This window comes from Drosophila hydei, unplaced genomic scaffold (genome assembly GCF_003285905.1).
Source record: "Drosophila hydei strain 15085-1641.00,03,60 unplaced genomic scaffold, DhydRS2 tig00000215-arrow-arrow-pilon, whole genome shotgun sequence".
Lineage (NCBI taxonomy): Eukaryota > Metazoa > Arthropoda > Insecta > Diptera > Drosophilidae > Drosophila > Drosophila hydei.
This window is the reverse complement of record NW_022045687.1, coordinates 842,951-854,992: the sequence shown is the minus strand read 5'-3', so window position 1 is coordinate 854,992 and position 12,042 is coordinate 842,951. Positions and strand designations below refer to the sequence as shown.

The window sequence follows — 12,042 nt, the reverse complement described above, 5'->3', positions numbered from 1 at the left end:
TGCAAGATTCACTTAATAGTACAACGGATTATATGAAAATATGAATATATTAACTTTTATATACATTTTGCCAACAACATTTTTCTTGCAACGTTTGCAATATTAGTACATAAAGCTCAGCAATATTGTGAACCTTATAGCAAATGTAAGCTTTCAACTATCGATGACAATTACAAATCTATCGCTTGCTATCAGCTTGTCGATCGATATTTTGAAAGCAATCGCATACTTATTTATAGCACGAATTTTTATTTTCTTTTTGTTTAAATATATAACAACATCAACATTTGATTTATAATATACACGATTTTTTTTTTAATTTTTTTGAAAACATCCTGCAAAGCATAAAAAGTGGGTTTACTATACCAACTAGACAAACTAAGTGTGTATCATATTTTTCATTGCCCAGTGATAAGACACATCCGTGTATATGCATATATAGAGGTGTATTTACATATGTCTATATGCCGAAATTAACTGCAAACATATATGTTTGAGTGATTGACATTTTGCATAAAATTTAGAGGCTAGAACGTCCATTGAACACATAGGCTGAGATAAACGGACTGCGTAGGTGGGTGGGTGCCGTGCGGCAGAAACTATCGATGGGAAAAATGATTCCTTATGCCACTTGTTCGTCTGACTCTGACTTCACCTTGACTAAAGTACACGGGGCAATGCAAAAACAAAAACGAGCATTATGAAAAAACAGAAAAGCAAAAACAAAACGGCTGGAATGATAACACAGTAGCTAAAATAACATGCAAGTGATTTCCCACAGGCACAATCGTCGGAACAGATCATGTTGAAGCTACGTAACACCTGGTCGGCGGTGGGCTTTAATGCCGGCCCAATCGCAATTCGGTAAGTTGGACGTCCGAAATACGATATCAGCACGACAAGTAATTCAACTGCAAAGCGAAACTTATATCTTCTTTTTGATTACTGCTTCAGCTGTCTGTCCACAACCGCCAGCTGCAAGGACTCGGAATCATGGTTCTCCAAGCTGCTGGTGCGCAAGATCGAGCCAACGAAGGAGTCGCACAGTCGCATGCTGAGCGATAAGGAAATTATATACGCATTGCATACGCATAACGTGCGCCCCGATTCCATGGGCGACTATCTCAATAATTAGTGAGTGGCAAATCACATCAGATCAGATAACTGAAATTAATTAATTTTCGTTAAAAACCAATAGTAAAAACACTGTGGGCCTAATTAATGAGAAGAAGACGAGCCTGTCATGCAAATTGGTCGCCTCATGGACTGTCCAGGTGGGCGATATGGATCAGTGTCTGCATTTGTGGAAATACACCGGCGGCTTCGAGAAAATCGATCAGGCCAAAGAGGATCTGTGGCATGATGAAGAGTACTTGAAGCTAATGAGCGAGCGTTCCAAGTTCTTGCGTTCCCGCCACCTGCAATACCTGCTGGCCTTCAGCTATTGGCCGCAAATCGCCAGCCGAACAGGCAAGAACATCTACGAGATGCGGCAAGTATAACCAAATTATAGATATTCGATATGTTATATTTTATATATTATATATAAAAATACAGATCGTATCGTCTAACTCCTGGCACCATGATCGAGTGGGGCAACAACTGGGCACGTGCCATTAACTTCCGCAAGCATAACAATGAGGCCTTTGCTGGCTTCTTCTCGCAAATCGGTCGACTCTACAATGTCCATCACATTTGGTGTAAGGCAGTTCTCGCACTTATAATATATATATATATATATATATATATATATATATATATATATACATACATACATATATATTAATATGCTCTCGCATTGCTTAGGTTACAAGTCGCTGCAGGATCGCAAGGAGACCAGGGAGGCTGCTTGGCGTTCACCTGGCTGGGATGAGTGTGTAGCATATACCGTGCCCCTCATACGTGAGATGCACTGCCGCGTCCTGGCACCCACCGAATTTTCGCCCTCACAATAGTGTGGGTCTACCTAAACCCAGCACTTCTAAAGAAGATATAATACTGTTGTGACCCTACCGCCAAGCCAAGCCAATCCAACCCAACCCAAGCCAAGCCTGCGACCTATTTCTGTTGAAAACTTGTATATAATGCCAGCATCCGAATGCTTTCATTTCTCTTTTAGCTCTTACTTAAGATAAAAGTGCATTTTTGTTGTCTAACACATACATATGACTCCTATATAATTGAAAACTACGTGTCTACACATACATATATATACCACTTTATATATATACATGCACATATGGAAAAATATGATATATTGAAAATGATCAGAGCAAAAAAAAAATGGAATATAAAATTGTTAATATAATTATGTACAACAAATAAATTGTGTATGAATCGCATTTACTTGAAAAAAGTCTTTAAAATTTACTGTCGATTATTTTCTTTTATATAGTTTTCAGAAACTCATATTTTCAAATTCGAATTTACAGAAACATGCTTCTCTTAGGCTTCCTTACAGCAGAACAACTTAAGGTTAAACATTTGACTTGATGTTTGTGCACATTCCAATTCCTTTAAGTATTTTCTTTCTTTTCAATTTTCATTTTTTCTTAATATGTACACAGACGCTTAGTAGTAATAATTATATTCTTGGATCAGCTGCTCATTATATATGTACAGTATTTTTTTAAAGCCAAATCAAGTCGTATAGATAGTGGAATTAAATAATTAAGTTAGCTAGATTTGAGCTTAATTTAAACTAAAAAAAAGTCACATTAGCATAAGAAATCAATTCCTATGATATACTTATCCGATGTTGAGAAGATTGTTCGCTTAAAAATTAGAAACAAAATAACTTTAGCTTTTCATATTGATTGCTATTGAACATATATAAATACATATAATATACAAATATATATGTATATGTATATGTATATATATATATTTATATATATATATATATATGTATATGTATACATATATGTATATATATATAAATATGTATATGTATATGTATATGTATACATATATGTATATATATACACATATGTATGTGTATACATATATGTCTATGTATACATATATATACACATATACATATACATATACATATACATATACATATATACATATACATATACATATATACTTATATATTATATATATTTACAATATACATTTCATGACAAAATTTTTAATGACCTCCATGCAGAGGTATAGAAACTATTAACAAATAACTGTGTCTTCTAGCACATAATCCATATGTTGGCAGCCAGCGAGATGGTCCGTGCTGATTGTTGATCTGATTGCTCGACGGCCCTCGCCTTCAGACATATGTATAGATATCAAAATAAAATTCATTCAACGGCATCCGCCAAATGCTGATGGATGCATAACAAAATTTGGTAAAAATCATAAAATGTGAGTTAACTAAGTGGTTGAAGAAATCGCGATATACAGCTGTTGTTCTGCTGTCCTAAATCATTCACAGCTGTTATCTTATATAGTTAGTCTGGCTTATTTCTTATTGGGAGATCATCTCTTCGGCCTGCTGGCGTACAGTCTTGAGATGCTTCTTTCCTTGCAAATGCTGCTGCAAAATGGATATATGATTCATTGCCTTGTTGCATAGCTTGCAGTAATACGAGCCGGATGGAGTGCGATACATGGACAGATCGCCATTTATATCAATGATGCAAGCTGCTGCTATTGACTGCTGCTGCTCGCCGAGCAGTTCAAGTGCGTTTGGATCCTCGTCGAGATTTTGCTGGCGTAGCTTCTTCTGGTGTTTGGCTCCATCGAGATGCATTTGGATTTGAGATGCCGATGTGACGCTGATTTTGCATATTTTACAGGTAAGGCTTTCGTCGACAGCGTTCAGCTGGTGCTGCTCCTCGCCGATGTCCATCATGTCACTGGACATGTCATGTAGATCTGCTACAGATCCGCCTCGCATGAACATCTCACCAATGCCAAAGCGACCGTCGTCAATCATAGCCTCTGCCTTTGTGCCAGTGCGCACCCAGTTGCCGTCTGAATTGTAGTAGCCAGCGCCCGATGGCTTTGAGCGTTTCTGCACTACCAGTTGATGTTTGCGTCCAGCATAGTGCTGACGGGCATGGGTCATCGAGGTAAGCGGCAGATCGCACAGATTACAATGGAATGCATTTGGCCCGGTCGGGCCCTGTTTGACGAGACGTTTAATGGGCGGTGTCTGAAGTCCCATTTCGGTATAGTTTTTGGCCAGCCAAGCGCTAATGTGGCGATCGTGAGCCTTGGATTCATAATGATCCTTGGCACTCTTCATCGAGGTCATCTGTGACTTGCATAATTGACAGGACAGTGGATGGATCAATTTGTTTAGCTCGTCCGGGTAACTTTCGTCGCGGCCCTGAAACAGAACCAAATTATTGCCTTCGGCCTCCACTGATTCGCACATTTTCCTCTTCAGTTTGCGTTGTGATGCAATTGCAGATGAATGCTCCATATTATTCATCATAACTGCCTCACTCTGCATTCCTTTTCCGGCAGTGTGAAAACGATTTGCAGCCACCTTCAGCGCCGGTTGCGATGATAGCTTAACGGACACAGACTCGCAAACGTGCTTTGGATGTTTGTCTGTTGTTGTGATTAGTGGTATTTGATAAGTACTCAAATATCCAGAAGTCATTTTCATAAAATTTTTTTTTTTGAGACAGAACGTAAGGTTACTTAAAATCTATTTAAAACAGCACTAGTGATGTGTTGAATTTCCGTGCGCCTCACAGCGCAGGCTCAAAAGTTATCGTCAAAGTAACCATCGCTAAATTTTCAATGGGGTGTCAGATCATTCATGTGAAGCACAAATATCGATTTAATTCCATCGCTTAAAGTGCCCATCGCCCTTCAAAGCTTCCATTAATCGCATAAGACAAATAGATACCAAACTGGTTATTTAAAAGTAAACTAGCATACGATTATACAATTTCAGAGTTTTATTTAAATAAATGTCTATTGAATTTAAAGAAAAAGACTCTTTATTTAATTGTCGGGCAATGAGCGAATGATGTCCGAATCTCCAGGATCGGTAATGGACATCGTGCACACACGGAAGTATTTACCGCAGGCGGTGCCCAGCTCAATGTTGGTTCCACTGTAGTGCTGGACTTCTGTTTTGGCCAACATGGCGTAGTATTCAATCTCCGACTTCCTGAAATTGTCAAAAAATATGATTTTTAATTACATGCCCATAACTTTACCGACTGTATGCCACGATATGGCAATCAGAAAGAGTCTCTAGTAATAAAAATTCGTCAAGGCATTCGGAATTACAAAAAATCATCACATAAATAAGTTTCGATTACTATTCAGATCTATTGAGAATGACTCCTTACCCCAATCACATTAACATGAGTGCGTGCGTGTGTGTTGTTACTGGAACCATTTGGAGACATGCGGAACTAGTTCGAACTGTTGCATTGTCGTTGGCGACTGCTGTTATACTACTCCATAGTTTCCATCAATATTATTCGATTGGAATCATATTTCTCAGTCAGCATTAAAGAAGACTCCATATGGTTCCAATAACTACAACAACAGCTACTTATCACTGTTCATACTTGGGCGTAATGGAAATCTACTTCTCAGTAGTATTTTCGTTTATAATCCAACACGAGGAACACATTTTCGTTTTTACCTCAATGCGGGCGTATTGCTGGCGATGAGCACCAGTTTGGCCTTGCCCTGACGCAGGGTCTTCAGCGTTTGCTTGTAACCCAGGCAGTATTTGCCAGATTTCATAACCAGCGCCAGACGCGCATTGGTGCTCTCTAAGGCCTTTTTCTGAAATTAGCATGTAAGAACGTCAATTGGTTAATAAAATATACGCTATGCTTCGGTTAGTTTTTTTATATTTACCTGTTTCTTTACGGCAACCATATTGAATGTTTAAAGTCACACAAAAACAACTAAAAGAAACAAGAAAAATTACTTAAGTAAAATATTTTATTAAAAGGCGGAGCAAACAACCCACCTTGGTCGAGTGACGCTGTCAAAAAGGCAGATTTGTCAGCAAGGCGGAAACACGCTGCCATTGTAAGGGTTGCACTGTTGATTTAGCACTTGTATGGTAACCCTAAGGTTGCTAGCACACGATACGATTTAGTGCATAGCAGAGGTGCATATACTTATCGATAGTACTTAAAGTTGTCTATATAAATAAAAAATTTAATTTATATTCTAAACTGGTAATTATTGCTGTTTCAATATGTCTAATATTATTAATTTACTGCCTTTACCACTTTGAACTATAATATTTTTAATTTAACTCAATATTTTTTTATCGAATTTAATATCGGTACGAACGATACATTTTTCACATATGTTACCAAAATGGAGCCTCTAGGAAGGCGCAAATGCTTGAAGACCCATACGCACACACACATACCCGCCGTATGACATGTCTTGATGTATGTGTGTGCGAGAACATTTATTTTGCCGAATCGCACATGTAGTGCACATACATAAATATGCATCGAAGGAAAACTGCAAAATCCATAAACAAGCCGCCGCCAATACAAGCGGCAGCAAAGAAAACCAATTTCGATGGCGACAATGACATACAATTCGAGCTGGAACTCTGTTGGTGTGTGCAGCAACTGCAAACAGCACTCGACAGCGGCAAACTGAGCCAGAAAGTTGGTAAGCCTGCTGAATGTTCAAGTTATAAATGAAAACAAATTGTTAAATGCAACAATACAGCTGAAGATACGGCCAAGAATCTGAAGACTTTGACGAGCCAAACGGCACCACTCATCAAAAAGCGACAAGTCATGAAAATGGCCCTCGGTGATTACCGTTTGAAAATGCAACAGGAGGAGAAAAAAATGCTGCTAGGTAAGAGAGCAATAAGAGAGAGACCAGGCACTTAAGCTTAATTTTAAACGTATTTATTAAATTGTTACGTATATGAATTGTAATGAAGGTAATTCCACGTAACTTATTTAATTTATACATTAGGCAGATATAGAAGGAGCACGATGAGTAGAGGAATCCATAATATGAAGCAAGTGTTAATATATTGAGGAGTTTTATTAGTTGTTGTATGGAAGCATGTATCTATGGATTGTATATTGCTAAATAATATTATAGTAAACTGAATTTGAAACTAAGTCAGGCTCTTATAATTAACAAAAAGTTAGTAAAAAGCTTATTTTATATACCTGTATGGCTGGAAATAATAAAAATTTAAGACAAGGCACAAAGATTAAGGATCAAGTTGAAAGAAGCTTTTAGAATTAGTAAATAGTAGATTAATCTAGTATTTGAAAAGTAATATTGTTAAAATATGTTTAAAAAATACAGACATAACAATAATTAGTCAACTAACTATTAAACTTAATTGTCTGTTTGTCTACAAGGGAAATTTATGCTTTATGTTGTGTGTATCTATCTCTCTTCAATGCATGCATATCTCTGATTCATTTCACTTACAACGTCTTTTTCTCCTTAGCATCCAAACAAATCAAATTTACAGCTGCTACCGAGACGAATACGAAATCGAGCTTTGTAAAGAAGTCAGCGCTGTTGACGTCCGGCAAGGACTTTCGCTTCAATTTTGCGCTTCCAAATAACAATGAGAACGAGGCAGATGCCAGCCAGCCTCTGACAACAGTGCCCCAAACAGCTACAGCTGCCACAAAGACAAGCAGCTGCAGCAACTTGCAGCTGACAAACAATGAGGCGCCCTTCAAATTCAACTTTGCCATTGACGATGCGCCGGAGGATATCAATTTCGAGGGTCTAATGCTAAATAGCTAAGATTTATATCTTATCAAATAAAATATAGTTAATAAACAAATTCATGTTCTTCTTCCACTTAAAGAGCAATGTTTTTATTTTCGATTCGTTGGATTGAAATGTTCATGACCCAACGAATACATAAATACTTTTTATTATTTCTGTTTTTTGTTTTCGTTTTATATTATTTTTTGTTGTTTGCTAATGCAACAAAAGCAGCGTAAATGTACAATAGCAAAAAATGTTTACTGCACCGTTTACTGTCTGCAAAATTAATGTTTGTTTTAAAATTAAACCAAGTCAATTGACATCTTAATAGTGTTGGAATTATAATAAGTTGATGGTGTTTGTCGCGCCGCCTGTTTGTTGTTGATAAACTTCAATCGTGTCGCCCTCCTCCATTTCCAGGGACGTGGGCGTATCATTTTCATTGATCGGCTGCCCATCGAAGCGAAACCGTACCACTTGCATCGAAAGACCCTACAAAGTAGAGCGAGAGAGGGAGCGTATTATGTTAAGTTCTGGCTTGACCTGGTATTTGATGCATCTACTTACTGCTCGGTCACAATATGCATTCATCAGCTTACGCAGCGGCGTGTGTTTCTTGATTTTGAACTGTACGACAGCGTTGTCCTGACCAAGGACCTTCAAGTTAATGTGCTCAGTTTCAGTCTACGCGGCAAAAAAATATATTTATACATTTGTTTGTCATTTATTAACGTATATTTGTATAGTATATTTAATAGTATATAACAAAAAATTGACGGCTTTATGAAAAAAAGTTATTTTGCCATGCTTAAATTAAGAAACATGTTCCCTTTTTCCTGGTGTTTGTGCGCGCGTTTATGTGTATGTGTGTGCGTGTGTATATATGCATATACAGTACACACCGGCTTTTTTCGCGCTAGCCACAATGTATTCGCGCACAACATTGTGCGCGTCGTTTGCCATTTGAAAACAATAGAATTTTGTAACATATTTACCTTTTTTTCCTCAGACATCTTAAAAAAATTATTTAGATTTTCGACAATGTATTAAAACGTTGTAGATATTATTCTAGAGTGGCAAATACAACTGAGCGTAGTCAGCGAAGTAAGTTTGACACAACAACAAAAATAGAGATGACCGATAACAACTATCGAGTTGAAAAGTTCACATTCGAATCAGTTGCATCGAACTAGTTTCCTGAGCTGAGCTGTGCTGATATTTTTATTGTTAAAGTACATGCAATGAGTGTTGCGCTGTTCACTTTGAAGCTTGATTTATTGATGAACCGAACTAGTTTTGAACAATTATGTTACATCCTTTTACTACACCTTTCTCACTTTAAACAAATATTTCAATGACAAAATAAAAGTTATTATTATTATTTTTTTTGAATAATACGATAATCTTTATTCTATTAAAGGTAATATGAAAAATACTCAATATGGAAGTTATTACTTTTCTATACATAATACATGCATATATGTATGTATATAAATCTATATTCCTTTATATAGAGATATATGTATACATATATGTATATGTATATGTTACATTTACAATATTAACTTAATTTTTTTATATACACAATTTTAGATTTGCTTTCTCTTGCTGTTGGTTTTGTTTTAATTGATTGAATATTTTATTTACTAATTTTTGTGTACATACACATTCATACATATATACATCTATAGCACTTTGAATTCAATATATGTATGCATGTGTGTATGTATGTATGTATGTATGTTTATTTGTTGTTTCTCTTTATTGTATTCACTGATATGCATTTATTTAATTATTAATTGTTGCACACAAACATATATATATATATATATATATATATATATATATATATATATATATATATATATATATATATATATATGTCTGAGTAAAAAACATACACTTATAATTAAATATATATGTATGTGTGTATAGCATTATTTTCACATTTTTTCTAAGTGTTTGTTTTTTATGCTTAGCTTGGCAAATTCAAAACTCAACTGGAACTGGAACAGGAAGCTGGAAGGGGATGGGACATTTTTATTTTGACTATCGCATAGATCACACATGCACACATATATGATTGCTTGTACTTATGTTAATATGTATGCATGAAATGGCAGAGCATTGTTTGTTTTGTTTGTTTACACACACACTCACACAGACATTCATTGAAAAGGATATCTAAAAATTCAGTTTAATATACGTACACATACATACATGCACATACACACATATGTTTAATTATAGTTGTATGGACATTTAGATGTTTTGAAAAAGCTTAGCAATTTAATTGAAGTTACCTAAAAAAATAATATATATATATATATATATTTTTTTTTTATGTAAAAAATATTTATAATTATGAATGAATTATTTTCTAACTACCTAAATGTTTCATTTACTGATATACATACATACACATGCATGCACATACATACATACATACATACATATATTCACATAGAAACACATTTCGAAGTACAAAATAAAAAAAATATTTTTTTTTTCAATTTTCCTTTTTTTGACATGAAGAATCAGATAAAAATTTGAATTTTCATTCTTTTGTATTTTTTTTTTTTTTAATATAAATTCTGTTAGTTTCGGCTGAATATATGTAAGTACATAACTTATTTGAATACGTATACAGCTGTGTTCATGAAAATAGTACTGCTGCCCAATATGAAACATACACTAAAGAAAAAAGAACATTAAAATATTTCCACAAATGAGTTCTGTTACTTTCGCTCAGAATTCATGTGTTTTTGAGAATTTTAGAGAGATGCATTGAGAATCGCATAATTCAGTAGTCACTACTATTTTTATGAACAACCACATTTGGTTTTCTTTCTCAAGCCCTGAAGAGTCGCACTACTATTTTCATGAACACAGCTGTATCTATCTTATATATTTATGTATATATATATATATATATATATATATTTTTTTTTTTTATGATGTACAATACTTGGTGTTGTATTGCGCGCGCGTGTGTGTGTTGTTCATATCATAAAATATATATATATATATATATATATATATATATATATTTATAGTTAATCTGTGGATAGTTAGTAACACTAACTAAAGTTGAGCAATTCTGTTTTTTTCCATATTTTTCGTTCTATTTATAAGACTTTTTATGAATACTTCACTAGACCATATATGTATTTACATATATAATTATTATAATTTTTTTTGTTAATTATTGTTGTAGTTTTCTTGTTGTTTGTTTGTTTGGTAGGTTTGTTATTCAATTTCAATATTGCTATAATTAATATACTTTCGTTCTGTGGGTCTAACGTACATACATATATACATTTATATATATTTTTTATATATATAGGTCTGTACTAGGTACAGTCGTGGGTTAGAACTTATTAGTGGGGCATACAGAGGCATTTATGTATTTCTCCCTTACATCCGATTTATAGATCTATCTCCAATATATATATATATATATTTATCTACTCTATCACAATTGGAGAGTGCCTAAACTTTTTGTTTTACCTAATTTCAGTTAGCAAAAACCAAAAAAAAAAAGGTTCTTACTTCTTCTTCGCATAGGCCTAGCTTAGTTGTATACACACATCGAGCTATAATATAACTGAATAACGTTATAAACTTTAAGTATTTTGCTATACATTCATCAAATCATGATATATATATATATATGTATATATATTTATATATATATATATATATATATATATATATATATATATATATATATATATATATATATATATATATATATATATATATATATAACTATTCATATGTTTCTCTTTTTTATTGTTTATATATATATATATATATATATATATATATATATACATATATATATATATATATACATATATATATATATATATATAAAAGTACAAAATTGTAAGTATTATTCTAGTTTATCTAAAAGTTGTTTGTTTTTTTTTTCTAGTTTTTTCGTATCATATTGTGAATGCATTTTGGTTTTTGCTTGCTTTGTAGGTACTTTTCGTACTATCATGATCGAAATGAGTTTTCATAGACAAATCATTTGCACTCGCATCATAATAGTTAGTTAGTTAGTTATACAGTTAGTTAGAAGCGTGTTTAAGGTACTTAAATGTTTCTTTAAATTTCCATTTCAGTGGTAAGTTTTAGGTACACACACACACGCACACGCGCGCACACACATACATACCATCTGTGTCTGTGTGGGTGTGTGTGTGTAGGTACAATGAATTTTTAGGATTTTCAACTAAATAAATTATAATAAAAAATATATATATTTATAGAATAATTTAACATTTTGCCATTTAGAAGGAATTTGTTGACCGTAGTTTCTTATTT

General features: G+C 34.0%; 5 protein-coding genes across 5 annotated transcripts; 2 read left to right on the top strand and 3 right to left on the bottom strand.

Moving 5' to 3' along the window:
* The first annotated feature begins 204 nt into the window (after positions 1 to 204).
* Positions 205 to 2,219, top strand: LOC111592717 (protein NipSnap). Its single transcript, XM_023305105.2, has 6 exons — positions 205 to 351; positions 782 to 864; positions 955 to 1,134; positions 1,199 to 1,492; positions 1,558 to 1,700; positions 1,807 to 2,219. Exons 2-6 carry the CDS (start codon positions 803 to 805, stop codon positions 1,953 to 1,955), a joined length of 828 nt encoding a protein of 275 aa, XP_023160873.1. The 5' UTR covers positions 205 to 351; positions 782 to 802; the 3' UTR covers positions 1,956 to 2,219.
* Positions 2,220 to 3,165: 946 nt separating this feature from the next.
* On the bottom strand, positions 3,166 to 4,698 carry LOC111592709 (zinc finger matrin-type protein 1). The gene has a single exon (XM_023305095.2). The coding sequence runs from the start codon at positions 4,616 to 4,618 to the stop codon at positions 3,467 to 3,469; it is 1,152 nt and encodes a 383-aa protein (XP_023160863.1). The 5' UTR covers positions 4,619 to 4,698; the 3' UTR covers positions 3,166 to 3,466.
* A 197-nt stretch (positions 4,699 to 4,895) lies between these two features.
* On the bottom strand, positions 4,896 to 6,003 carry LOC111592710 (60S ribosomal protein L30). The gene is made up of 4 exons (XM_023305096.2): positions 5,954 to 6,003; positions 5,839 to 5,888; positions 5,618 to 5,763; positions 4,896 to 5,131 (listed from the first exon to the last, which is right to left on the bottom strand). The coding sequence occupies exons 2-4, from the start codon at positions 5,857 to 5,859 to the stop codon at positions 4,963 to 4,965; spliced, it is 336 nt and encodes a 111-aa protein (XP_023160864.1). The 5' UTR covers positions 5,860 to 5,888; positions 5,954 to 6,003; the 3' UTR covers positions 4,896 to 4,962.
* A 330-nt stretch (positions 6,004 to 6,333) lies between these two features.
* On the top strand, positions 6,334 to 7,793 carry LOC111592720 (UPF0488 protein CG14286). Its single transcript, XM_023305109.2, has 3 exons — positions 6,334 to 6,621; positions 6,682 to 6,816; positions 7,433 to 7,793. Exons 1-3 carry the CDS (start codon positions 6,450 to 6,452, stop codon positions 7,738 to 7,740), a joined length of 615 nt encoding a protein of 204 aa, XP_023160877.2. The 5' UTR covers positions 6,334 to 6,449; the 3' UTR covers positions 7,741 to 7,793.
* Positions 7,794 to 7,901: 108 nt separating this feature from the next.
* LOC111592719 (small ubiquitin-related modifier 3-like) lies at positions 7,902 to 8,849 on the bottom strand. The gene is made up of 3 exons (XM_023305108.2): positions 8,703 to 8,849; positions 8,275 to 8,391; positions 7,902 to 8,199 (listed from the first exon to the last, which is right to left on the bottom strand). The coding sequence occupies exons 1-3, from the start codon at positions 8,718 to 8,720 to the stop codon at positions 8,047 to 8,049; spliced, it is 288 nt and encodes a 95-aa protein (XP_023160876.1). The 5' UTR covers positions 8,721 to 8,849; the 3' UTR covers positions 7,902 to 8,046.
* Between the last annotated feature and the right edge of the window lie 3,193 nt (positions 8,850 to 12,042).

Bases quoted from the DNA above. Each gene is read 5' to 3' on its own strand.
- LOC111592717 (XM_023305105.2), top strand. From the start codon at position 803: ATGTTGAAGCTACGTAACACCTGGTCGGCGGTGGGCTTTAATGCCGGC. The intron at 865-954 runs GTAAGTTGGACG...TTACTGCTTCAG, and splicing joins GCCGGCCCAATCGCAATTCG to CTGTCTGTCCACAACCGCCA. The intron at 1,493-1,557 runs GCAAGTATAACC...ATAAAAATACAG, and splicing joins AAGAACATCTACGAGATGCG to ATCGTATCGTCTAACTCCTG.
- LOC111592709 (XM_023305095.2), bottom strand. From the start codon at position 4,618: ATGAAAATGACTTCTGGATATTTGAGTACTTATCAAATACCACTAATC.
- LOC111592710 (XM_023305096.2), bottom strand. From the start codon at position 5,859: ATGGTTGCCGTAAAGAAACAG. The intron at 5,764-5,838 runs GTAAATATAAAA...TGCTAATTTCAG, and splicing joins TGGTTGCCGTAAAGAAACAG to AAAAAGGCCTTAGAGAGCAC. The intron at 5,132-5,617 runs GTAAAAACGAAA...TGACAATTTCAG, and splicing joins AGCAATACGCCCGCATTGAG to GAAGTCGGAGATTGAATACT.
- LOC111592720 (XM_023305109.2), top strand. From the start codon at position 6,450: ATGCATCGAAGGAAAACTGCAAAATCCATAAACAAGCCGCCGCCAATA. The intron at 6,622-6,681 runs GTAAGCCTGCTG...GCAACAATACAG, and splicing joins CAAACTGAGCCAGAAAGTTG to CTGAAGATACGGCCAAGAAT. The intron at 6,817-7,432 runs GTAAGAGAGCAA...TTTTCTCCTTAG, and splicing joins GGAGAAAAAAATGCTGCTAG to CATCCAAACAAATCAAATTT.
- LOC111592719 (XM_023305108.2), bottom strand. The intron at 8,200-8,274 runs GTAAGTAGATGC...TCTACTTTGTAG, and splicing joins ATGCATATTGTGACCGAGCA to GGTCTTTCGATGCAAGTGGT.